The 25,864-nt window shown below is 47.1% G+C and overlaps 1 protein-coding gene and 1 long non-coding RNA gene across 2 annotated transcripts; one reads left to right on the top strand and one right to left on the bottom strand.

The window, feature by feature from the left end:
- Positions 1 to 901: 901 nt before the first annotated feature.
- Positions 902 to 10,166, bottom strand: LOC140850369 (uncharacterized). The gene is made up of 2 exons (XR_012133080.1): positions 9,755 to 10,166; positions 902 to 9,223 (listed from the first exon to the last, which is right to left on the bottom strand). It is a non-coding gene; the product is annotated as an uncharacterized lncRNA (long non-coding RNA).
- Positions 10,167 to 14,373: 4,207 nt separating this feature from the next.
- LOC118970011 (collagen alpha-1(XVII) chain-like) lies at positions 14,374 to 25,481 on the top strand. The gene is made up of 14 exons (XM_073240032.1): positions 14,374 to 14,382; positions 15,736 to 15,886; positions 17,327 to 17,440; positions 18,391 to 18,522; positions 19,189 to 19,386; positions 19,731 to 19,760; positions 20,086 to 20,112; positions 21,534 to 21,560; positions 21,662 to 21,721; positions 22,487 to 22,594; positions 23,345 to 23,407; positions 24,037 to 24,072; positions 24,646 to 24,699; positions 24,939 to 25,481. Exons 1-14 carry the CDS (start codon positions 14,374 to 14,376, stop codon positions 25,094 to 25,096), a joined length of 1,167 nt encoding a protein of 388 aa, XP_073096133.1. The 3' UTR covers positions 25,097 to 25,481.
- The last annotated feature ends 383 nt before the right edge of the window (positions 25,482 to 25,864 follow it).

Raw genomic sequence — 25,864 nt, forward strand, 5'->3', positions numbered from 1 at the left:
TCCTTTATTGTATATTAATTGACCATATATGTTTGGGTTAATATCTGGAGTCTCTTGTTCTGTTCCACTGGTCTGTGACTCTGTTCTTGTGCCAGTACCAAATTGTCTTGATTACTGTGGCTTTGTAGTAGACCTTGAAGTTGGGGAGCGAGATCCCCCCAACTTTATTCTTCTTTATCAGGGTTGCTTTGGGTATTTGGGGTCTTTGGTGTTTCCATATGAATTTTTGAACTATTTCTTCCAATTCATTGAAGAAAGTCTTGGTAATTTGATCGGGATTCCATCGAGTCTGTATATTGCTTTGAGCAGGATGGCCATTTTGATGATATTAATTCTTCCTAACCAAGCATGGGAAGAGTTTCCATTTGTTAGTGTCCTCTTTAATTTCTCTTAAGAGTGTCTTACAGTTTTCAGGGTACAGGTCTTTCACTTTCTTGGTTAGGTTTATTCCTAGGTATTTTATTCTTTTTGATGCAATTGTGAATGGAATTGTTTTCCTGATTTCTCTTTCTATTGGTTCATTGTTAGTATATAGGAAAGCCACAGATTTCTGTGTATTAATTTTATATCCTGTAACGTTGCTGAATTCCGATATTAGTTCTAGTAGTTTTGGAGTGGAGTCATCATGGTTTTTTTTGTAGAATATCATGTCATCTGCAAATAGTGACAGTTTGACTTCTTCCTTACCAATCTGGATTCCTTGCATTTCTTTGTTTTGTCTAATTGCCGAGGCTAGGAACTCCAGTACTATGCTGAATAACAGTGGGGAGAGTGGGCATCACTGTCTTGTTCCCAATCTCAGAGGAAAAGCTCTCAGCCTCTCGCTGTACAGTATGATGTTAGCTGTGCGTTTATCATGTATGGCATTTATTATATTGAGGTACTTGCCCATCTATACCCATTTTGTTGAGAGTTTTTATCATGAGTGGATGTTGAATTTTGTCAAATACTTTTTCAGCAGCATCTATGGAAATGATCGTGTGGTTTTTGTCCTTCTTTTTGTTTTTGTGGTGGGTGATGTTTATGGATTTTTGAATGTTGTACCATCCTTGCGTCCCTGGGATGAATCCCACTTGGTCATGGTGTATGATCCTTTTGATGTATTTTTGAATTCGGTTTGCTAATATTTTGTTGAGTATTTTTGCATCTGCATTCATCAGGGATATTGGTCTGTAGTTTTCTTTTTTTGGTGGGGTCTGTGCCTGGTTTTGGTATTAGGGTGATGTTGGCTTCATAGAATGAGTTTGGGAGTATTCCCTCCTCTTCTATTTTTTGGAACACTTTAAGGAGAATGCTTATTATGTCTTGTCTGTATGTCTGATAAAATTCCGAGGTAATTCCCTCTGACACAGGGGTTTTGTTCTTGGGTACTTTTTTGATTACTGCTTCAATTTTATTGCTGATAATTGTTTAGATTTTCTGTTTCTTCCTTGGTCAGTCTTGGGAGGTTATATTTTTCTAGGAAGTTGTCCATTTCTTCTAGGTTTTCCAGCTTCTTAGCATAAAGGTTTTCATAGTATTCTCTAATAATTCTTTGTATTTCTGTGGGGTGCATCGTGATTTTTCCTTTCTGATTTCTGATTCTATTGATGTGTGTTGACTCTCCTTTTCTCTTAATAAGTCTGGCTAGAGGCTTATCTATTTTGTTTATTTTCTCAATGAACCAGCTCTTGGTTTCATTGATTTTTTTCTATTGTTTTATTCTTCTCAATTTTATTTATTTCATCTCTGACCTTTATTATGTCCCTTATTCTGCTTATTTTAGGCCTCATTTGTTCTTCTTTTTCCAATTTTGAGAACTGTGCCTTTTGACTATTCATTTGGGATTGTTCCTCCTTCTTTAAATATGCCTGGATTGCTATATACTTTCCTCTAAAGACTGCTTTCACTGCGTCCCACAGAAGTTGGGCCTTTGTATTGTTGTTGTCATTTGTTTCCATATATTGCTGGATCTCCATTTTAATTTGGTCATTTATCCACTAGTTATTTAGGAGCATGTTGTTAAGCCTCCATGTGTTTGTCAGCCTTTTTGCTTTCTTTGTACAATTTATTTCTAGTTTTATACCTTTGTGGTCTCAAAAGTTGGTTGGTAGAATTCCAATCTTTTTGACTTTACTGAGGCTCTTTTTGTGGCCTAGTATTCTGGAGAATGTTCCATGTGCACTGGAGAAGAATGTGTATCCTGTTGCTTTTGGATGTAGAGTTCTGTAGATGTCTGTTAGGGCCATCTGTTGTAGTGTGTTGTTCAGTGCCTCTGTGTCCTTACTTATTTTCTGTCTGGTGGATCTATCGTTTCGAGTGAGTGGTGCATTGAAGTCTCCTAAAATGAATGCATTGCATTCTATTTCCTCTTTTAATTCTGTTAGTAATTCTTTCACATATATTGGTGCTCCTTTATTGGGTGCATATATGTTTATAATGGTTACATCCTCTTGTTGGACTGACCCCTTCCTTTATCATTATGTAATGTCCTTCTTTATCTCTTGTTACTTTTTTTGTTTTGAACTCTATTTTGTCTGATATTGGTACTGCAACACCTGCTTTTTTCTCCCTGTTGTTGGCATGAAATATCTTTTTCCATCCCTTGACTTATAGTCTGTGCATGTCTTTGGGTTTGAGGTGAGTCTTTTGTAAGCAGAATATAGATGGGTCTTGCTTTTTTATCCATTATATTACTCTGTGTCTTTTCAGTCCATTTACATTTAGGGTGTTTATTGAAAGATATGTACTCATTGTCATTGCAGGCTTTAAGTTTGTGGTTACCAAAGGTTCAAGGTTAGCTTCTTTACTCCTTACTGTCTAACTTAACTTGCTTATTGAGCTACTATAAACACAGTCTGATGATTCTTTATGTCTCTCCCTTCTTACTCCTCCTCCTCCATTCTTCATATGTTGGGTTTTTTGTTCTGTGCTCTTTTTATGAGTGCTCCCATCTAGAGCAGTCCCTCTAAAATACCCTGTAGAGGTGGTTTGTGGGAGGCAAATTCCCTCACCTTTTGCTTGTCTGGGAATTGTTTAATCCTTCCATCATATTTAAATGAGAATCGTGCTGGATACAGTATCCTTGGTTCAAGGCCCTTTGGTTTCATTGCATTAAATATATCATGCCATTCTCTTCTGGCCTGTAAGGTTTCTGTTGAGAAGTCTGATGATAGCCTGATAGGTTTTCCTTTGTAGGTGACCTTTTTTCTCTCTCTGGCTGCCTTTAATACTCTGTCCTTGTCCTTGATCTTTGCCATTTTAATTACTATGTGTCTTGGTGTTGTACTCTTTGGGTCCCTTCTGGTGGGAGTTCTGTGTGCTTCCATAGTCTGAGCAACTATTTCCTCCCCCAGTTTGGGGAAGTTCTCAGCAATTATTTCTTTAAAGACACTTTCTATCACTTTTTCTCTCTCTTCTTCTTCTGGTAACCTTATAATGCGGATATTCTTCCTTTTGGATTGGTCACACAGTTCTGTTAGTATTGTTTCATTTCTGGAGATCCTTTTATCTCTCTCTGCCTCAGCTTCTATGCGTTCCTGTTCTCTGGTGTCTAGTCCATTAATGGCCTCTTGCATCCCATCAATTCTGCTTTTAAGTCCTTCCAGAGATTGTTTTATTTCTGTAATCTTACCCTGCACTTGCTCCTTTAGCTCTTGCATATTTCTCTGCAGATCCATCAGCATGTTTATGATTTTTATTTTGAATTCTTTTTCAGGGAGGCTGTCAACCTGGGATTTTATCAGAACATCCCCATTTGGGTATGGGGAAAGGACATCTCTTTAAAAGGAGCACTTGTTCTAGTCACACGAGGATTTCCTGTTCCCAGCACACAGAGATTTCAGAGCAGCCTAAAGATGCATCCACTGCTCAGAACTCTAATCAGATACTATGATCAACACTCTTTCATTCACAGCCTTCTTCATCCCTTCCCTTATACAGAAAGTGAAATCTGAGTCCGACTGCAGAGTGGGTCCCCGTCTACACGATGTAAGTGGTCAATGTCTTGCTGAAAAGAAAGGATCCAGGAATCCAGGACTACTTCTCTGTGTATGTGTGGGTGTCTGTGTGCATGTGCGTGTGTGTATGTGTAGTCAATCATCAAATGTCCCTTAGGGCCTTCTGTGAGAGGTAGCCTGGGCTAGGTGCTGGGGGCAAGGGACTGAGGAAGTCATGGTCCCTGCTGCTCAGTAGTTCACTACTCCTGGGGGACAGTAAACCAACCAAGCATGACCGTGCAGATGCCGAGGGAGCAGGGGTCCAGAGAGGCCTTCCTGCGTTAGTGTCACCTGAAGGGTGGGTCACTCAGGCTCAGAGGGGAGAGCTGGTGGGAGACACTGGAGGAACATGTGATGAGACAGTGGAGGAATGTTCAGTGTGGCTAAAGGAAAAGGGGCAAGAGGGGACCTGATGGGATAGTTCAGATTAGCGAGGGGTCAGAAGTAGACTGTGAGAGTTTGAACTTTATCTCAAATGCCAGGGACTCCCCAGTCTCTGTCCATTGACTATATTAGGTTCATTTATTTGACAATTTGAAATGAGTCCTACGGTTAAGGCAAGTGCCAGGTACAAAGGGTAGGAGGAGAAAGAGTTGGGCCTGCAGCTCAGAAATCAGACCGGCGCTCACCCGAAGAGCTCAGGGCCTGGGGCTGCGGGCCTGACTGGAGGCCTGACACCACCTCACCTGAGGCCTTCCAGGTGTAGCAGGCGTGAACCCAAGGGAGGGAGCTTTCAGGGGCAGGAGGGACCTGGGCAGTCCTCTGGCATGGGTTGCCTGCCAATCTGTTGGTGTCCTCCTGTGCACCGCCCTTGCTCCCTGCCTCCCTCCTCTCCTATTTGCCACGTTGGGAGGCACAGGCAGCTTGCTCCACTAGGTCACCTCGCTGCAAATAACAGCAGCCAGATGGACTGGAAATTAACTCACAAGAAAGTATCACAATGTTCCTTTTGACACTCCAGAGCATACCACCTGAGGTGGCACGTGCAGAGGATGAGACCACAGTTGAACCATTTGTCTTAAGGGGCTGTTGTGCCCAAAGTTGCGAATCCCAAGGAGACCACCAAGGAGCCAACATGGATGCAAAAGCAAAAGAGCCTTTGTTCGAGCAAGCCCGAGCTCAATCTCACACCTGTGCCAACATAGTGGCCAGGTGCCAGAGAAAGAGAGCGCATTTTCCCCAGAACAAAGGTTTTATGGGTTTCCAGGGCAGTTTGGGGGGGTGATGGCCATGGCTCTCGCTGATTGGCTGGGCCTGGGGGTAGTTTGGGGGGGTGATGAGTTGTGGCTTTGGTCAGTTTGCAGGGTCTAGGGGTGGTGGGTGTACTTCTTGCTGACTGAAGAGAGACTAAACTCCGATTGGCTGAAATAGGATCTGGGAGCTTGCCCTTTCATTCCCCCCTTTCTCTGGATCCTAAGGGACCCAATCATGGGTCTAATAAGATTTTGCTGTTGTAAGGAGATAAAGGCTGATACTGTTGTCTTAGCACTATTAGCTTGACTGTATTAATTGTATCTTTAATAAGTTATCGGGTAAGCAGGAGTAACAAGATTACTAGGGGCTTGTATTGAGCACGGAGGACTATCAGTTGGATGGCCCCCACGTGGTCTCTGACAATCTGGACCAGCCTGTTGATGATACAGGGCCTAAGGGTTAGTAAAAGGAGTAGGATGGCAAGGGGTCCTTGATTAAAGGTAATCTCCTGCCTTGATTTCTCTCTGGGACACTGGCGCCTTGGTCCGGGCGCACATTAAAAGACTGCATGCCCAGCCTCTAAGGCGGGCAGAGATATTGTATATTTGCTAAAGAATCCTGCCTTTTACTATGCCATCTACAGCTGGGTCTGCATGCTAAGTCAGTTGCTCAGCTTGCAAAATTACTTAGATCAGGAGGAAAGACAGCACATAGGCCTGGGGTTTTTAGTATGCTAAAGTGAATCTTATACACGATTACAAATGATTAGCATAATAAACCATGTGCTACTCTTCTTTATCTGGGGAACATTAACTGATCTCACTGAAGAATGATTCTAGAGCTTAATGTTCAACATAGTTTTAGTAGGAGGGGGGTTTCCAGCATGTAGTTACATTGCTCTGATTGCAAATATCCTGCCTTGCTTTCTTCAGAGGCTCTCACTTTATTCTGTCTAAGCCTATGGTCCCTGTCTCATTCCCCCCTCTACAGATAGAGACTCTAGCTGCTGCTAGGGAAAAGGGGCGATGACCGCTCTGGCTGCTTCGTGCTGAGAAGGGGGCGCAGTAAAGGGTGCAGCTAGGTCTCCATCACTGGTGAGTTGAGAGGGCCTCAGAAGGTTGGCGCTTCTATTCTGGGTTTCATTTCTATTACTATTTGCAGTTTTGTGGCTTCTAGGCAAGATAAAACAAATTGGGTTATGTAGCAGCATCTGAAGTTGGATTTTCCATTCTGGAAGGACAAACTTGATGAGATTAAGAATGCATGGCTGAATATGAGAACTAGAAATAGTAAAATTTTAATTGCAATGACAGGAGAAAACTAAAACATAGCTAGATATTTTGAAGAAGATGGAATTCTGGATCTAGTTTATGTCCCAATGACTAGTATTAGGATTTAGTATGGATAATAAGGCTGCGTTATTGAAACAATACTTTTCTCTAAAATCACCCTCATTTTTATTAGAAGTAACCAGGTTAAGAAAATAATTAACAGCTGGCATGATTATTTGCATAAGTGCAGCAAGAAGAGCAATTGATTACACAGGCTCTTTTAAATATGCTTTGCTGGAACTTTTTGTAAGGAATTTCGGATTGAATTTTTAAGGGCTTCTTGAGGCCAGAAAGCCAAGCCAAACTTGCCATGAGCTTGTGCCTTCAGTACCTGTAGATTTGGGTGAATTCTTCTCTTCTCGAGGTTCCTGTACCTGCCAGGAAGTGACCTTCCTTACTCACCTGGTAAGGCTGCTGGGAACTCTGTAAGCAAGGTACCAGGCCAGTTCTTCTAAGGGGCTTTGTTGGCTTTATAAAGTCAATCTTAGTTCCTTAAAGTTGTTCATATCTGAGTTTATGCACATGTCTCTCAGGTATGACATTCCAGTCAAAGCCTTGGTAGTATAACCAGTGTTTTTAATTAGTCTTCTTACAAGGAAAGCAGATTCTTATTGAACTTGTGCAAATGAACATACTGCCATTGAATATAAAAATAGTCACTGAAAGTTTTTAAATTCTGGAGGGATCAGGTAGAGAGAAAGATAAATGTTTCAATTGTGCTTATAAAGATAGTCATTTACTAAACTGTTGTCAGTTTAAGAGAACAAGCTTAAAACACTTTATCAGCAACATTTGAAACAAAAAGACACAAAATCATTTTCTTTAGTTTATGTAATCTTATGTAACTAATACCTGTTCTGCTAAAATCTAGTTCTTTACTAGTTTAGGAATAATAAAACAGTGACTATAAATGACAAAAGACTTACAAATGACAATGGTTAAAGACTTGACGAGAACTTACTGTAAGAGTTGATATAAGAAAATTTGGATATTTCTGTAACACAAAACATTTAGTAACAAAGTTTAGCATCATTCTCTTTGACAGTGCTTTCCTGGTCCTTTATATATATCAGATAAATAAGCCAAATTAGTCAAATACTTTCTCCAATGAGAAAAAATTCCTCTGACATGTTCCAGGGGCCTTCTGGAACATATCAGAGTTAACTAGAGGCAAAAGCACCTTTTTGCATTTAATTTTTTTTTTTTTTTGGCACTTGCTTAAATAGGATTATAGGTTGCTATGAAGCAATACTTATCTATTTAACCAGAATGATAACAAAATATTTCAAAGGTAAATAAAGGTTACACAGTCGTTAACAAACTTTAGCTTTTAGTCTTTTTAATATTAAGATTTCATTTTTTAAAAATATTCTGGCAACTCACTGAGACTTTAAGCATGAGAAACTGCTTTGATAAAACAATTAGAGAACCTTTTGCAATCTTTCAACATTAAGAGCAGACTGACAGTTAAAGAAAACTTTGCTGTTTTTTTTTTAACTGGAAACAAAATTCTAATTTTGCTGTGCACTTGATATCAAGACTCACTTGCTTTAATTTCACATAGCACGACTATATCTGTAAGAATATAGTAATTTATTCTTCATTTGCCCCATGGTCCCAAGCACAAAAGCCGGTGAGAATTATGCCTGGGCTTGCCTGGGGTTTGACTGGGTTTACCCCGCCTTATCTCTAAACATCCTGACCCTCCCCCAAAGCAACAGGCCAAGCGGACCTGCCACAATAAAAGGCACCACGCTGCTGCACCACACTGCTCTCTTTCTCTTTGTCTCCGTGTCTCTGTCCCCCTTTAAATAAATAGCTGTACTTTAGAACAAAGTTACTTTCTTTTCTCAAAAAACACATTCTTTAGCATGCAGACGAGTTTTCATTCTTTATACCTTCTCTTATTAAAACATACATCTTTTAGCATAGAGAAATGTTTTCTTTAAGTAGTGTTCATTAGAACTTAAAATCATTTGATACTTTAACTTTCAGTGAACACTGAAAAATAGGCCACTGTAAACTGTTACACTAGCATTCTTCAGATTGATACATCTATGAACATATATTATCATTTTTGGAAATGTGCTTTACAACACAATTTCTCATTAGGCACAAAATATGTCTATATAACTTAGCAAACTTTAAAAATTTTGGTTACCACAAAAATTCTCAGGCTGTTTGCATATATACACACTGTTATACATTAATACAGTATTATTATTAAGATGCTTATTTGCTATACTTGTTTACTTATTTTTAGCAACCATGCTAGATTACTTAGAAAACTTTTACTAAACATTAGACAAAGTCAAGCTTTTCTTTAAGCATCTTCTTGAAATGTTTAACAGGTAACATCAACTTAAATGACTTTAAGTAAACTTTGGCAGCTGATAACTATAAGGATATGCATGCCTCAGCCAAACCCAAATTAGCATTAATGCTTAACATTTTTTATCAGATTTTCTGGAAGTTTCAGAATGCCTAATTTTCACAAGCGCTTGTCTTTAAATCAATTTCATTAATACCATCTGGAGGTAGAAAGATATTTTCATTTACACACTTAGACACACAAACATACAGACTGAGACATAATGATAAGGTTTCCTCTGGCAGCCAGCCGACATTGAAAACTGGCTACTCACTAGAACAAAAAGTCTGCCACCGACCCTTCTGGACTTCCACACTGAGGTTGTTAGCTCTTCTTCTGATATCTTTAACCTGTAAAAGAGTGGTTGGATTAAATGTTCCCTCCGGCAGCCAGCCAAAGTTAAAGGACGGCCACTTGGAGGTGCAGAAAACATGAAATTTTCCCCTCCTGATGTCCGTGCTCCAATTGTGAGCTCTCTTCCTAATGTCTGAGAAAAATGGTCTGTCATGAGAGAGAAGGGGGTCGTCTGAGTCAGTCCCATTTCTTCTGTCAACAAGACTTAAGACAAACACGACAAACAACAAACAGGCGCCTACAGAGAAGAATCTGCCGCCGCCACAGAGGCAAAACTGAAAGTAAGTTGAGGGCCTGTCAGACTGCAGCGGCAGCCGACTTTCCTCACAGATGAGGACTTCATCCTCCAGATAGGGGCAAGGGATGTCTCCCAAGACCCCCGGTCAACGACCTGCCAGTGCGTCCACCTAAGTCAATGCTGACCCTGATACAGATTGGAGCTCCTACAGGCTTATACAGGCTTGTTCACGAACAAAAACAGTGAGACACAGACAGACAAAGACAGACAGATAACTGAGAGCACTCACCAGCTGGCACAGGGCCCTCCAGGTCGGGAGTCCTGGGGGTCTCTGGGATCCTGGACGAGCCCCCAAATGTGGTGCCCAAAGTCGTGAATCCCAAGGAGACCACCAGGGAGCCAACACGGATGCAAAAGCAAAAGAGCCTTTGTTCGAGCGAGCCCGAGCTCAGCCTCACACCCTTGCCAACACAGTGGCCAGGTGCCAGAGAAAGAGAGTGCGTTTTCCTCAGAACAAAGGTTTTCTGGGTTTCCAGGGCAGTTTGGGGGGGTGATGGCCGTGGCTCTGGCTGATTGGCGGGGCCTGGGGGTAGTTGGGGGGGTGATGAGTTGTGGCTTTGGTCAGTTTGCAGGGTCTAGGGGTGGTGGGTGTACTTCTTGCTGACTGGAGAGAGACTAAACTCCGATTGGCTGAAATAGGATCTGGGAGCTTGCCCTTTCAGGGTCTGGTTCTGTATATGTCCCAGGTATAAATGATCCCCTCACCCCCCCAATCCAGGATGACAAGGTCTTCTAGCCACAAAGATTGATCTCTGTGGTGTCTGATGAGGCATAATTAGAAAATATCTACCAAGGACTCTGACCTCCTTGCAGAGGCATTGTATTTATGAGGTCATTAATATTACAAAGTACCAGGTTGATAAGTGCTATAAATTGAAAAAATGCAAAAATTACAAGGCTAACCCAAAATGTCCCAGCATGTGAAGCAGATGCCATCCTCCCCAGCGTTCAGAGGCCATAAATATCCCTCTCACTGCAGTTTGATTCAGGGTAGAAACGTCCTAATTGACGATCTGGGGGTTCTTCCACAGGAACAGAATTGGGTGATGTTACGCATTTGCTCAGGGGGAGCCAATCAGCAAGTGTGAGCCCCACCCCATATTGCTCCTACACACTCCCCATCCCCAAGAAAGGCACCATGGAGACCAAAATGGTGACAGCAAGCTCCCAGTCAGGTAAGCCGCTGGGCCCCAGGGTGCCATAGCGGGAAGGGAAGCCAGTGACAGATTTGCCCAGGAATTCAACTGCACCCTGGAGGCCTTCAGGCTCTGGCAGCGACTTGGCACGGGCACTGTGCACTTGCTCTTCATGCAGCGTGAGAATGTGGGCCTGCCCTTCCTCGTTCTCTCTGGCCATCAGTCCCGTGTGCACGTTGTAGTCAGGCTCTGGATCCTGCTGACATCTGCGTTGGCCAGGTTTTTAAATATAAAACCAAAACCTCAGGGTACTTGACGACCTGTGTGGGATCCCTCTCATACAGTGAATAGGAGAACTGGCTTCAGATCTGAAGAAGCCCCAAAACCCCCTCTTGGGGGCAGAGCGCCCCTTGGGTCTGGTTCACACATAGGAATGTTTAAGGAGGGTATCGCCGGAGAAGGCTGTCGCCTGCGCAGTGTGGCCTGGAACCAGGGGCTTCCCTACCTGCTCTGGCAGTAAGCCTGGGATTCTTCTGTGAGGGACTCACTACAGGGGCCTCTTTCACGACTTCCTAGCATCTCTGAAAGTGGAGTGAGTAACAGATAAGAGAGTGAGGCCACTGGTAGTAACAGCAGACCAGGACATGGGGAGGGGGCTTAGAAGGAGGAATGGGTACACCCAGAGCAAAATTTACTACCTTAAATTTTGTAAGAGCCAACAAGAGTGTGTGATCTCAGAGATCACGTTTTCCCAGCCCCAAGATTTCAGACAGCGGTGAGATGACCGACTGTGCGGTTTGCCCTGGACTGCAGGGAGTTTCTCCAAGGCTAAAATCCAAGGAAGTCCCAGCAAACCAGGCCAGCTGGGCTCCCACAGCACAGAGTGCTGATCTGTCCCTCGCTGGGTGTGGGTGCGCATGTCTATTCCCAGTGTCTGGCATCTATGACGCCACCATCCTGGATGCCAACCTTCCCTCCCATGTGTGGTCCTCCACCTTGCCAGCGGGGTCCTCCATGGGTGCCTATCACAACAACGTGACGACCCAGAGCTTGGCCCCCCTCAACACCAATGCCTATTCTGCAGGATCAGGTATGTGGCTTGGGGCACATCCCCTCACACCCCTGAACCCTCCACACCTTTGCCTGGAGCAGAATGACCCTTCTGGTGTTTGCCATCCCCAAGGCTTCCTAGAGGGACTTTCTGTGTCCAAACATCCCAAGACTTCTCACTGGAACTTCAGTTCAATTCTCTAATGTGTTTATTTTAGTAGGTCCCCTACAGAAAGGACTATCTAATACAGTGTATCAAAAAAAATGTAATGGGAAAGAACATGAAAATGGATGCAAGGAACCTAGTTTGACTCCCTGTGAACAAACTGTGTGACCTTGAGCAAGTCAGTTATCCTCCAGGCTTTAAGTGCCTTCTTTGTAAAATGGTCTCCAGCAGGAGGGACTTTGGCTAGACCCTGTGTCCACTCCAGGCCTCACCAACCTACGACCTATGTCCACCCTTTGGTCATGACCCAAGGCACAGCACAGACTAATATTTGTTTCTCTGCCACTAGGCAAGAGCCTAAGATTTTCCTAAAAACAGAAATTTAACTAAAAAAAAAAAAAGCAACCTTGGCGTTTCGTCTGGGGCTTCTCTGGTGCCCCCTGTTCTGGGCTAGACGGCCCTCCACCACCCTTCCTTCCCCTCTGCAGTCTTAGGGGTTCCAAATGTCATGGCATTCTGCTCCTCTACTCTGCAACCCGGACTCAGCACCTGCTCCTCAGGTCAGTGCTCACCAGCTTGAATCACTTTTCCAGGCGGCTTGCTTACAAATATAGTTATGCTCCCTTCTGGGGAGGAAAACAGAATGGATTCTACAGCAGATGCCCTTTCTGCCCAAGAGCATAAGGGCTTTCCTCCATGCACATGGTAACACAGAAGCCAAATTGACGTAAGGCACAGGGCCTGCCCTCAGTACAGACAGAGCTCAGGCCCCAGGGAAAGGTCTACGGGGGAGGGGGCCAGAGATCGCACTTAAGCGCTTATTCTGTTCTGGTCCCTTCATTTTCTGTGTGAGGTGGAGAAATGAAAGCAAAGGGCTCAGAACATTTTCAGGTGAAAAGCATCTTTAAATTAGAAGGATCTTATTTCAGATCTCATTGTAAGTAGTGGGACTCAAATAATGCTACTACTTAGCTTCCGATGCAAACGTATGACCATTTGAAAGAAACATTTAGTCACTCAACTTCCACATACATCAAATTAGCCTCTCTGTAAATAAATTACCAGCTCACACCTTCTTTTAAAGGAACATGACTTGTCCCTGATAGTGTGACTAATAAATATAAGGACATGGGCCATCTTTATGTACTTCGCTGGCCTGCAAATGCAAATGAGCACCCTAATTTTTCACACCTGCAGTTGACTAGAGTCCCACCAAACCCCAGAGAAACTCGGTTTATGCTTTGCTTCTTCTGCCCTTGCTACTTCCTGTTCTCTGCAAATTCCTGAATGAGGAAGATGGGCTGATATTGGATCCACGATCTTGAAGGGATGGAATAAGAGGAGCTGGTAACTAGACAAGACTGAACATTGTACAAAACAAACCAATAACCAGCCTTTGAAATAATAATGGTGGTGAGGGGAGTTTTATGTGTTTGAGTCAAAAGAAGGAAGAATTCAAGAGAAAACTAACAATTCTGTGCCTCTCATCCCTATCCCTGTTGTGTCTGTATCCTATGTCTACAGTTCCCACATTGTGCACCAAGGCACCCCAGGGGTCCTCCGGGAACCCCTGGCATATTTTTCAATTTCAAGGGATACAGAGACATCTGTAATCCACATGTGTAAACTACTGCTATTAAAGTTGTGTAGACCTAAGTATACACTCAATAAATGGAACTCTTAGTAACTTTTAGCTTGGGGAGGGTAGATGGAGTATAAAAAATTACTGTGTCAGAATTAATGAAGACTGACAAAGTTTCTCTGTCAGTCCAAAGGCATTTATCATGAAAGTAGCTTTGGTGGCTCCTGGGGGGCTGCCTGAAGGTGAGGGACCCCCTCTCTGCACCTGTACTCACCTGTCCTCAATGTCTTTCACAGTGTTTGGCATGCAGAACAATCTCGCCCCCAGCTCATCTGCTCTATCCCACGGTACTGCCACTGCCTCTACAGGTCTGTAGCCGAGGTTTAGGGCATCAGAGCCGGGAAATAATGCCTCTTTGCAGCTATAACTCACAGTACCCCTTTTCAGCACCTACATTAGAGAGATGAAAATGTCCCTCAAAATTAGTCGACCCTTCCCACCACAGAACTAGCTCCCCACCCTGCAACCTGGAGATGCCAATCTTGAGCATTTGCTGGCTCAGACATGAGGGAAACTCACAGGGGAGCCTGTGCTGTCTGTGTGTGTCGGGGTGTGACCTGTGTATCCCATGTCTCATTGCTATCCCTGACAGCCCACTGTCACTGCAAACCAAATCTGGCTGATTTCATGGTGCACCCCCACTGCAAACCTACCTGGGGGGCTGGTGGGGTGTGAGCAGAAGGGGCCGTAGCCTCAGCCTTTACCCTCACATTTTGCCATTGGAGCAGAAAATCTAATACCCATGAAACAAGAGGGGGCCCTGTAAGACAACATGAATCAAATTTTACAGAGTAGGTGTTAGGGCTGTACGACCTCAGAAGGGAAGGAGATGTGGGAAGGCCTAGGAGGACTTCATGGCGGAGGTGGAATTTAGCAAGAATTCTAGAATGATGAATATACCAAAGAAATTTCTATCTAAGCTCATTGCTACACACATGACTGGAGCTGATTTTATTATTCATTATTATGATGATTCATTATTATCAATTTCCTCTTGCTGGAGGAGGCTGCCTGTCTACCAGGGCTGATCAGGCTCCTGCTAAGCTTCGTGGAGCCACCCTCCCATGCTAGCCCTGCTCACTTAGTGGTTCCTTTCTTGCAGCATATGGTGTGAAAAAAAACATGCCTCAGAGCCCTACCTTTGTGAGCAGTGGCGTGTCCACCTTTCAGCGTGAATGCTGTCCCCAGCTGCAGTAGTCAGGGGGGTGCAGAGGGAGAATTGCTCCTGGGTGACCCATAGCATGTGGGAGGGGGAGATATAACCCCCTGGTGGTCTAAGGTTGCAAATGCAACTCACCCCAATGACCTCATGATTGTCTCCATGACTGAGCAGAGGGAGCGTGTCCCTGCCCTTACCTTCGCCTTCCAGTCCAAGGGAAGCAGGAAGCTCGACCGTGCACACTACATAGGGCCAGGCACATACACCCAGCCCCCACCTTCCTGTGGAAGCCCCTGACCTGCTCCCGTTACGTTACCCATCACAGCAGCCAGGGAGCCCCTCAGAAGCTGCATCACCTCCCTACTTTCTGTAAGATCTTTATCAACTTGGGCTCATGGCACACGGAGGGCTTTTTCCTTTGCTCTGATCCTGCTGCGTTTCTTTCCATTTAACAATTCATTCATTCAAAAAGTATTTACTGAGCACCTGCTTTGGGTACACACACTGTTCTAAGTGCCCCAAGTACAGACATGATCAAAGCATGCTAGAGTCCTGTTCTCACCAGGCTGACAATTCCAGTGCAGACAGGTAAACAAGTAGACAAAGTACGAGATAATAACAGAAAATGACACATATTTGAAGAAAAGAAATAGGTGAGGTAGTAGAGAAGGGAGTGTGTGTATGGTAGATGGGGTGGTAAGGAAAAGTACCGCCCAAACTAGTAATAATTGAGACCTGAGGATAGAAATGAACCCACAAAGTTAATTAAAGAAAGGCCTGCCCAAAAAGGGACTTTTGCCCGTTTACTAAAGATCCTGTAATGTCCAGGTGGAGAGACAGCCCCATAGGCCACCTGCCCAGCACTTTGACATTGACCCAACCTCCTGATGGCCAGGCCCCACCAGCAGGGGATGCTGTCTTTGGTCCCCAGTTACCACTGTCAGCAAGAGCAGGAGACATGCCAGCTCATCTCCCTCCTTTTCTCCCCTCTTCCTTCTTCCCTCTCCCTTTGCCTGGCACCTTTTTCTTCCTTCTCGCCCACCTCTCTCGTCTCTAGCCTGTCCAGAATGATGACCTCTTGCACAAGGACTGTAAATTCCTGATCCTGGAGAAAGACAGTGCACCTGCCAAGAAGGAGATGGAGCTGCTGATCATGACCAAGGACAGTGGGAAGGTCTTTACTGCCTCCCCCGCCAGCATCGCTGCAAGTATGTGGGAGCCCACGTGACTGGGGTTCAGCAGAAAGGCAGACAGTATAAGAGACTGAATGTCCTAGCATAGGGATTTTGAGGTGTTCTAAAAATGAAACCCGAGCCATCCCATTCAAGTGAAAAGTGCCTGCCTGAACAGGGTGTCCCAGGGTGTTCCTTGAATGTAGACAAGCCAGGAAAACTCCAGTAAAGAGCTCCCAGAGAGGTCTTTGGAAAACAGTAAACCTTCTAACCAAAAGCACAGATGTGGGAGATTCAGCCCAGGGAAGCTGGGGCCTCTTCCTACCAGGGCATACCAGCAGGACAGAATATGGGGCAGCTTTGGGGGAGTGAGGAGAGAATATCCTGGGTTATCATGGCTTGGGTGCACGGCTTCTTTTTCAGAGGACGCTCTAAAGAAAGAAAAGCAAGCTGCCTCCACTGCTGACACCTGCCTAGTATCAGAAGCTAATGGTAAGAGCAAATCTGGTAGCTGTCACCTTGGTTTCAGCCAATCCATGTTTCATTTATTTGTCTTCTGAGACCTCGCTACTCAAAGCATGGTCCCTGGTCTAGCAGCGTTGGTAACACCCAGGAACATGTTAGAAATGCAGGCTCCCAGGCCCTAGAGCACACCTGCCGAGTCAGAGGCTGCATTTTAACAAGGTCTGCAGGTGATTCGTGTGTGCACATCATCAGCGCACAGCTTTTCCCACAGCCATTCTGGTTCTACAGTGGTAGTTTTCTTCTCACCTTACACTGCCATAATTTTCAGAACTATTAGAAAAAAATGCTTTGCAAAGCACTTGCTAGCTTTATTTTTTTCTCCCCAAATATCTGCATTCTTTCCTGGGTAACTGAATTTCTTCTTGTGCTCTGGGTCCTATAGAATCTCTCCAAATCACTGATTTTACGGAGTTTAGGAAAGGAAGAAAAAAATTAAGTCATAGATCATATTTTTTAAGATGCAAATGAAATCGGTTACCATCCTCATCTGCCTCTAAATTTTCTTCATTAGCAGTTCTTTACATTTTAGGGGTGGAAGTAGGGCTGTGGAGCCAAAAAACCCTTTTCAAAATCTGATGGAAGTTGTAAACAATGTCCCCAGAAAATCCCACACTCGGTGATCACAGAGCATCACGGGCTCCTGAACAGCTGTCCTCCATGCCTGGCCTTGCTGCTCAGTTCCTTCCACCCCACATTAGGACCCTGTGTTCAAAGCCCCATAACCAGGAAATTATTTCTCATAAGCACATTAATTGTTTGAATGCAAACGTCACCCTAACATAGAGCTCCCAAAGTACCTTGGACTTTACAGGTTTAAACTCACAGAGGGTTAAGACACTGTTTTTTCCCACCATTAATTGCTGGCCAGGCCATGCCTTCATCAATGCAGTCACTGCAAATACCAGATCAGTGAGGACTCAGTTAACGGGCCTGACCCACCTCAACGCACAGACTGTCTTGTGGGCTCCTCCAGTTTGAAAGCGCAGTTCAAAAAGTGTGTTCTCGGTGTTTGTCTCTCACGAGACGTGAAGACTGTGCTCAAGGGCAATGCTGCCTCCGCAGTGGGTGAGAGCAATGGTCCCGGGACAACGGGCTGCTTCTGCTGAATGGAACACACCTGGACCTGTCGCCGGGCGCTAGTGCACACACGAGCCACCCAACTCTATACAGTTTCCCAGAAGGCTCCAGGGGAGCCTGCTGGGGTCAGGCTGGGGGCTGGAGCTCACGGGCCATGCCACTCCTGCTGGACACCCACTGCCCACCCTCAGGTCCAGGGTCTCCCAAACATGACCGGGGCGACGCACCGGGGCTGCTGCGGTGTCTTGCAGCAGGCTCTGCGGGCCTTTGCTGTAATATATCCCCAGTCCTTTACGCTTTCCCACTTGCTCCCAGGCATATGAGAGAAGCGCGTCAAGGGTTATCAGTCTATTTCATACTAATATAGAGCAAATACTCTTTTCACTAAAAAACTTAAAATCTTTTTGGCCACTCCTTAAGTACTGACTGTAATTCTGGGCACTGCAGGGATTCCAAGGAAGGAGCCATGTGAACTGAGACGTGGAGAAGGGAACGCTTTAGGTTTGGGTGAAGGAAGGGCAGGAGGAGGTGGCACATCAGTGCTCATAATGAAGTTTTTAAACCTCGTGTCATGTGCTATATCCTCTGCTAATTACTTCACATGGTTATCTAGTTTATTCAGTCATCCAAGGTAACCTTTTAACTCCATTTTATACAAAAGGAAACAGGTCATGTGACTTTCTCAGGGTCACAGTTCAGGCCCATGAAGTGACCTGCTCTTCACCAGCCAGGGCCCTGTGTTCCCTGCAGGATCCAGCTTCATGTTCCACAGAGCTGCCAACCCCGCTCACACTCACTTGGGCTGCTGGGAAGTCACCAAAAGCCAGAGAATTTTGAGGGAAGAGGGCAAGACCCTCCTGCATTCACCTTACCCTTCCCTTGTCTTACACAGATGTCCACGGCTACTACTGGCACGGAGGTGAGGTGGTGGTGGTGATGGCGGGGCACGTGGGGGGTGTTGCCAGCCTGCTGCCCCTGCGGCTCCTGCTGCAGCTGGTGGAAAAGGATGCTAGGCCTGCTGCTCACCTGGCTGCTGCTCTTGGGGCTGCTCTTCGGCCTCATTGCTCTGGGTATGTGGCAATCATGGCAGGGTAGCAGGCCTCATTGCCTGCTCAGAGGGCAAGAACTGGAGAGTGTCCCAAGTGTCAGGGGCATATGGGGCCCAAGATTACTGCAGACCCATTGTTACTGCAGGTGAGGAAACTGAGGCTCTGAGAGACACCTGGCCTCGTGTCCATGGCTGCTTAGCGGCAGATCTGGGAGTCCAGTTAGCGGAAGCTTAGTGGCAGCTCCTGTTTGCGGGCCAGGGCCCTCCATCCCTGTATCAGTCAGCTCTCAGCATTTGGCTGCCCTTAAGAATTAGGTCAGGCCTTCTCCTAGCCTTTTTCTTTTCACCTTTTCCATGCACCGTATCAATTGCTCTATTGACTCACACCAGCTCCCAGGGAGAGTGAGGCCAGCTCTGCCACCACCTCAGATGAGAAGACTGACTCCCAGGCCAGGTTTCTGTAGGGCTCAGCTATGATTTCGAGTAGCTAATCCCTCTGGTGGCCTCAACAGATTGCCTCTGCATAAGCATTCCAGCAAAATATCCCCAGCCTCATGGAGAAGTCCCCACAGATCCCAGGGCCTCTGTTTCAGGCTCCCTTTGAGGACTGAGCGTGTGCTGGGGACGCACCGGCCCTGGGCCCACCGGCTGAGCCGCCTTTGTCTGTCTGTCTATCTGTCTGTCTCAGCGGAGGAGGTGAGGAAGCTGAAAGCACGTGTGGACGAGCTGGAGAGACTCAGGAGTGGTGCAGGATTCCACAAGGAGGCCATGGAGAGGAGCAGCAAGGACCAGCTGCTGTATATAGACAGATCCGGTCTCGACAGCAGCAGTCAGGAGGCAATCTGGCATTTTGTGAGAAACAAGCTGATGACAGAACAAGAAAACGGTGAGCGTGTAGCAGGGCAGAGACCAGCTGGCTTCCAGTCAGCAGCTCCTTGGACTCTGTGTACAGGGGTACATTGTTCGTGGTAATCTCAAACCCTCCTCATTCCAGGCTCTAGATAGTCCTGGGAGGGAGGGAGGACCATTACTGTGATCCCATTTTTCTACTGGGACCACTGAGACCTGGAGAGAATTACCCAAAAGCACAGAACTAACACATGTTAGAATCTGATTGCTGGTCCTATCCTTGGTTTCTTCCTGCTCTACCATGGTGATGCATCTTTGTGTGTGTGCATGTGTGACACACCCAAGATGTGCAGCTAAGCCAGGGATTACCTTCTCTTGTAGGGAATCTCCGAGGAAGCCCTGGCCCTAAAGGTACTGCGCAGGACTGAGCCCTTTCCCTGCTCCCGTTGCCTGCATTTGGAGCCAGGTTTATGGCTGGAAATTTTCCAGAGTAAAGGATGAGCGGTGGGAAGATCTTATGGTTTCTATTGGAGGGTTGAGAATTGACTTTACAGTGAAAATATCTTAGAGAGGGAAGGGACCAGAGGCATCGTGTACGAGCCTGAGAGGAACGAACACCATGCAACGTGCTCCTTGTAATGAGTCTTATGTGCTGCCAGCAGGCCTTAAAACGCTAGGATGTGATGGCCCTTGGCGCCTCCCCCATCACACAGTTTTCATCTCTTTCTGATTTTAGGTGACATGGGAAGTCAAGGCCCTAAAGGTAAATAGAATGTGGAAATTTTTACCTTAAATATCAGTGACGGTTGACCGTGTAAAGCAATCAGTAAGTGTCAGAAACCCACCTCACGCTCCCTGGCCAGCTCCCCTCTGAGGTAGGACCCATGGACTGCAAAGCAGCCTGCAAGACCCCTTGTGCTTTTGGGGAGCAAGGAGTTTCATGGCAGAGCAGGGCTTTGGGGTAGCACTGCCCCTGGCCCCTCCTCAGGGCTCCAGGGACTCTCAGAACCAGGGCCTGTGTCTCCCCAAGCTCCTAAGGGCAGTGTGAGGGCCTGCTACAACACAACCTCTAGGTGAATTTCTAGGAATACAGATGCCTAGGTCCTGCCAGGAATCAAGACATTCCTGAATCAGATGCTCTGAGGCTGGGCCCTGGAACCACCAGGTTAATTCTGATGAGTCAGTCAGGTACCACCATTATAAGTAAGCAGCCTGCTCTCAGAGGGCTTGGGTGAGGGAGGCTGGGGTAAAACCCAGCAGTCAGGAATGGAGCTCCTGTGGGGAAATCCAGTAAAAGGCCCCACCTACCATCAAGGGGCAGGTAGTTTAGGAGGCATGACATATTCACAGGAAACGGTATCCACAGTGTTAGTTGGGGATCAAGCACATGCTAACTTGTGTGACGCATACTTACGTGCTACAGCATATTGATATATTTCGTTGGTTTGAAAATCAATGGGACAGGACTGTGGGTGGGATGAAGAGGTTTCTAATCACACTGACCACAGCCATGCTCCTTAAATTAGCTGAATAGGGTTCCCAGACTTCATTGTAAATACAAATTACTCAAAGAGTCTGAGCCCCACTCTCAGAGCCTCCGACTCAGCAGGTATGAGTGGAGCCAGGAGTCTGCATTCTCGGTCACCCCAGGTAGTTCTGAGGCCAGAGTGCCTGGGCTGTTTTGAGAATCACTCACTGTTCAGGATGGTAGGTGGCCCCTCCCCCCAGATCCACCTCCCTGCCTAAGAGATGCCAGTGCAGGAATTGAGGTGCCTCCACTTGGTGGCCCTCCACTTCTCTTCCAGATTCCCTACCCCACATACACAGCCTGAGTCACCACCCAAGCACCCTCTTCCAGCTTGCAGGCCATGTACCCCCTCCTGGCACGTGGGAACAGGGACTAATGGTCCCAGAGCCGCTGAGCCATAAAATACAGGATGCCCAGTTAAATTTGAATTGTAGATAAATGACAAGCAATTTGTCACTATATGTATGTCCTACGTATTGCACAGAACATACTTAGAGTAAAAATTTATTCAATGTTTATCTGCAATTCAGACTTAACTGAGCATCTGTATTTTTATTTGCAAAATGTGACAGTCCTACCTGAATTTCACCAATGGCTCCTTTATGTAATTGGCCTTAGTCCTCTGGCTGACTTCTTTCTTGTATCTCTTCCTGCAGGAGATCGAGGGTTCCCTGGGACTCAAGGTGTGTGACCGCTGGTGGCACGGCTGGTATTCTGGGCTGCTCATTCCGGATCCTGGGTCCCAGGAGGACAATAGGGCTGAGATATTTTTGTGAATCTGCAGGTATTCCTGGGCCCTTGTGCCACCCAGGTCAGGAAGGACCAAAGGGACAAAAAGGCAGTGTGGCTAAGAACTGCTTTTCCCATTCCTTAATTCATTCATTCAACAAGTGTTTGCTAAGTGCCTGCTGTGGATCTAGGCCCCATTTTAGGTGCTGGGGAGACACTGGTGAACGAACAGAGAAATCCCTGTTTACATTTGGGTGGGGGAGCAGACAGTAGACGTGATAGATAAGCAAAGTACACAGCAGGGTGTTTTGTGCATCATCAAAGACAAACCTGGCAGGGCACTGGGAGTGCCAAGGGGGTGATTCTAAATAGGGACATCGGGGAAGGCCTCACGGAGAAGGCGCTGCTTGGGCACAGGCTCGAGGGGGTGAGGGCACAGGCATGTGGAGATCTGGGGGAAATCACTCCAGGCACAGGGAGCAGCCCAGGCCCTGGGCAAGGGTGTGCCTGGCAAAGAGCAGCCAAGAGGAGGAGGTACAGGCGCTGACTGGAGACCACGAGGGAGGGAGAAAGTCCAGAGTGGGACCTGGTGGGTGAGGCCGACCATGTGGGGCCTTAAAGGCCATCGTAAGGACTTTGGCTTTTACCCCGTGTGAGTTGAGAAGCCATTTGCAGGTTTGGGGCAGAAGTGGGACGTGATCCACCTGCAGTTTGAAAGGGTCACTCTGGCTTCCTGGTTGAATGTGGGATACAGGGATGGAGGGAGAAGCAGGGAGACCAGACAAGAGGCTCCACACAGGCATCCCACCAAAAAGATGCTGCCTATAGAGCCCTTAGCTGCAGCACAGGGTCCTAACTCCGAGGTGGCCATCCATGTCTTTAGGAGAGCCCGGCATGGAGGGACCCATGGGCCAGAGAGGGCAGGAAGCCCCCATGGGACCTTGCGGTGAACCAGGGCCCCCTGGGTTTGGAGAGAAAGTAGACAGAAGTAAGAGGCGGTTCCTTCGTCAGAAGGTTTAGCTACATCCATGCTTCTGTCTTATATCTTTTGCCCTCATCCTTCTTTCAGTGACATTTGCTGAGCCAGGCTCTGTGCCAGGCCCTGTGGAGACAGTGGTCTAACAAGTGGTTGTGGGCTGGGCAGTGGGTTCAAACTGAGGGCTACGAACCCTGCAGCACTCAGCATCCACAGAGAACATGGTCACAGGGAATCTCCCCGAGGGGGTTGTTGAGGAGTCAGGGTTGAGGTGAAGAGCTCAGGGCGGAGCAGGGCATGAGCAGCGTCGGGTGCAGGCCCTCCAGCCTCACATGGCTGGAACTAGGCAGCAAAAGAGACAAAAAAAAACCCCAGACAGAGACCCAGCCCTGGAGGAGACTGGGAAAGTTTTTGCAATTAGATCATTTATCATGAGTCTGCTTTTATCCGGGGAAACCAAGCACAGACACCAGAAATCCTCAGCGCCAAAAGGTCATGAGCAAGAAGCTTTACTTTGAGCTTCACTTTGTCTTAAAAATATTGCTCAACCAGGCAACAAATATTTATTGAGTACCTACTAGGTGTCAGACTTCATGGAATGTGAAAGCTGTGGGGGTAGAAACTGAAGTGACTCGAGGCCTCACCTGATGTAGCAGAGACCCCCAGCAGGGTGGGAAGTTCCTCCCTTCCCCTGAAATGACCCCACCTGGCTGGGTGGGCATCCACACAGGGGACTCTCTCAGAGTGCTTATTTCTCCCCAGGGGCTGCTGGTGAACCAGGTACTCAGGGTCCACCTGGTGTCCCAGGTTCTGTGGGTGCCAAAGGTAAGTCAAGCGTCCATGATACCCACAGCCATGTCCAGGATGGATCACAGAGGTCCAGGTGCTGGCATTCCAGAGAGCCCTAAGCCACCACAGGGGAATGGGCCCAGAGCATGTACCCCCTCAAAGGAGTCCCAGAGAGTCAGAATTTGCACTTTTTTTGGCTCCACAATGGATTTGGGGCCACATTTACATGTCTTTCATGGCCTTATTATTTGGCCCCTAAGTGGGTGGATGGATCAGGAAATCAGAAGTTGGACAACTTGCTCACCTGTCTGGGGCCCAGATGCATGTGTTCAAAGAGCATGTCTGTACTCAGCGGGATGGGCCCCTCTCAGTTTGATGCCCATCTGGTCACCACCCTCCCTAATTCTGCCCCAGCCCGAATATTTCACTCTGGGAAGGAGGAATGGGTTTCCTGATCCCACCAGCTACAGCTTCCTCCCTAAGGAGGATTTTGTACCGGCGTCACCTAGGGACCCTCCGACTCTGAGGCCCTGGCAAGAACCTGAGCTGTGTGGGCAGTGCTCACACACGCAGCCCTCACCTGGAAGGGAGCCCCGCCCCCTCCACCTGCCCTTCGTCACGGCCTGTGCTGACCCTTCTGATCATCGTCTTGTCATCCTTCTCAGGTTCCAGCGGCTCTCCTGGCCCACAGGGTCCCCCAGGTCAGTATGCTTCCTCCTATAAACAGATGCTGTATCTGGGGCAGAGAAGGGATGCTAGAAGGAAATAGGTTTTTAAAACAAAAGAAGCAATTATAAAGAGAGCCTCCCGGAGACACAGACTCATGTCCACCTGTGTGTCCCCTGTGGCTGCGGTGGGTGCCCAAAGGTCTTGTGAGATCTGCTCTGACCTGGCTTGGGGTACTCAGCCCTCCAGCAGCTTTGGAAGCAGGCAGTTCCCATCCTGCATCATCCCTACGGGCCATAGCGCCTCCTGCCATCTCAGGAGTCTCAGGCTATCGCCCCTGCTGTCCCACCGTAATGCAGGCCAGTGTCTCTGCCAGGGTCCCATGAGGCATCCTCAAGCCCAGAGCTTGGTAATCGCAGGGCAAGTAACCTCGACCAGGATACGTAGCGGAGACATGGGGAAGAGTCTGCAGAAAGCAGCCCTTGACTTTTACTCCAGAGTGTGTGTCTGTATACCTGTGTGTCTCTGTGTGCATGTGCCCATGTGCGTATCCATCTCTCCCTAAACTGGGGACATTTGTCCACCTGCATGGTTTTCTCTGCTTGCAGGTGCCATTGGTCTCCAAAGACTCCAAGGGGAAGTAGGACTCCCTGGTGTCAAAGGTAAGCTGGGAGAGGGGCCAGAGGGAAGGGGAATTCAGCTATAGATGCCGCTCACTCAAGAAGGTCTGGGGAGCAGGGAGGGTCCGCTGGCCGTGACCGACAGCCCGTGAGGGTGGCAGGCGCATGAGGAGAAGAGGAGGTCAGGATGGCAGGGGAGCCTGTCTTCAGACACAGACACTGCCCCTTCTCGGTCGTCTCCTCTCAGGCTTCTTACATGAAGTTGACCATTACCTTTTCAGGTGACAAAGGACCTGTGGGGCCATCAGGGCCCAAAGGTATGTTGCTCCTGCTCTTACTCAGGTATCATGTAGTCGGCCTGACTCCTGGGGACCCAGATGTGTCCCCTGCGCCAGAGTCTGAGGATACAGACGACTCCAGCTCCTGGACCCTGGGCTAGCAGGGATCTCAGAGCTCATTCTAATTCAACTTATCAGATAGGGAAACTGAGCACAAGGAGGCGAAACAAAGCCCCAAACAAAGCTGTGGTTGGGTGGTCCTCAGGGTGGCGAGTGTGCAGCATTAAGGCCCCCCACCCCTACCAAGTCTGGTCCTCCTTGTGCCCACAGCAGGCACTGGGGTCTGTCTGTGGGTGGGCCCTGACCCTGGGGGAGATCAAACGCGCTCCTTGGCTTAATTAACACCCACTTCCCACCGACCTTCTGCTGACAGTAGCTTACAGGTACAGTGAGAACTGTTCTGCAGCCAGGGGGCCCTCCTGGCAGGTGAGATGGTTCTCCTTACTCCTCACTGATGCTTCCTGCCTCCCCCACCCGCCATGTGTGTTTTAGGTGACCTGGGCGAGAAAGGATCCCTAGGCCTCATAGGTCAGTCCTGCCCAGCAATGTACTTCAATCCATTAGGGAGTTTTTGTAAATCCATCGGGCACAGAGGTAGAAAACAATACAGAAATGTGAGACAGAATCTCTGCCTAAAAACCCTTGGGAATTTATAATCTAGAAAAAGGAAAAGAGGAGATAAAGGAGTGAATGGAGTATAAGCCAACTTCAAAATGCACATTCCAGATGGTAAATGTTTGGGGCAGAAAAGAGAGTTTACGATTGTCTCTGATTCTTTTGGAGAATGTCATTGGGAAAATTGAGCTCATCCCAAAGTAGCAGAAAGGTTGCACTACTTAAAACTGTCTCAGCTGCTTACTGCCTGCCAA

Source organism: Manis javanica, chromosome 7 (assembly GCF_040802235.1).
Source record: "Manis javanica isolate MJ-LG chromosome 7, MJ_LKY, whole genome shotgun sequence".
Lineage (NCBI taxonomy): Eukaryota > Metazoa > Chordata > Mammalia > Pholidota > Manidae > Manis > Manis javanica.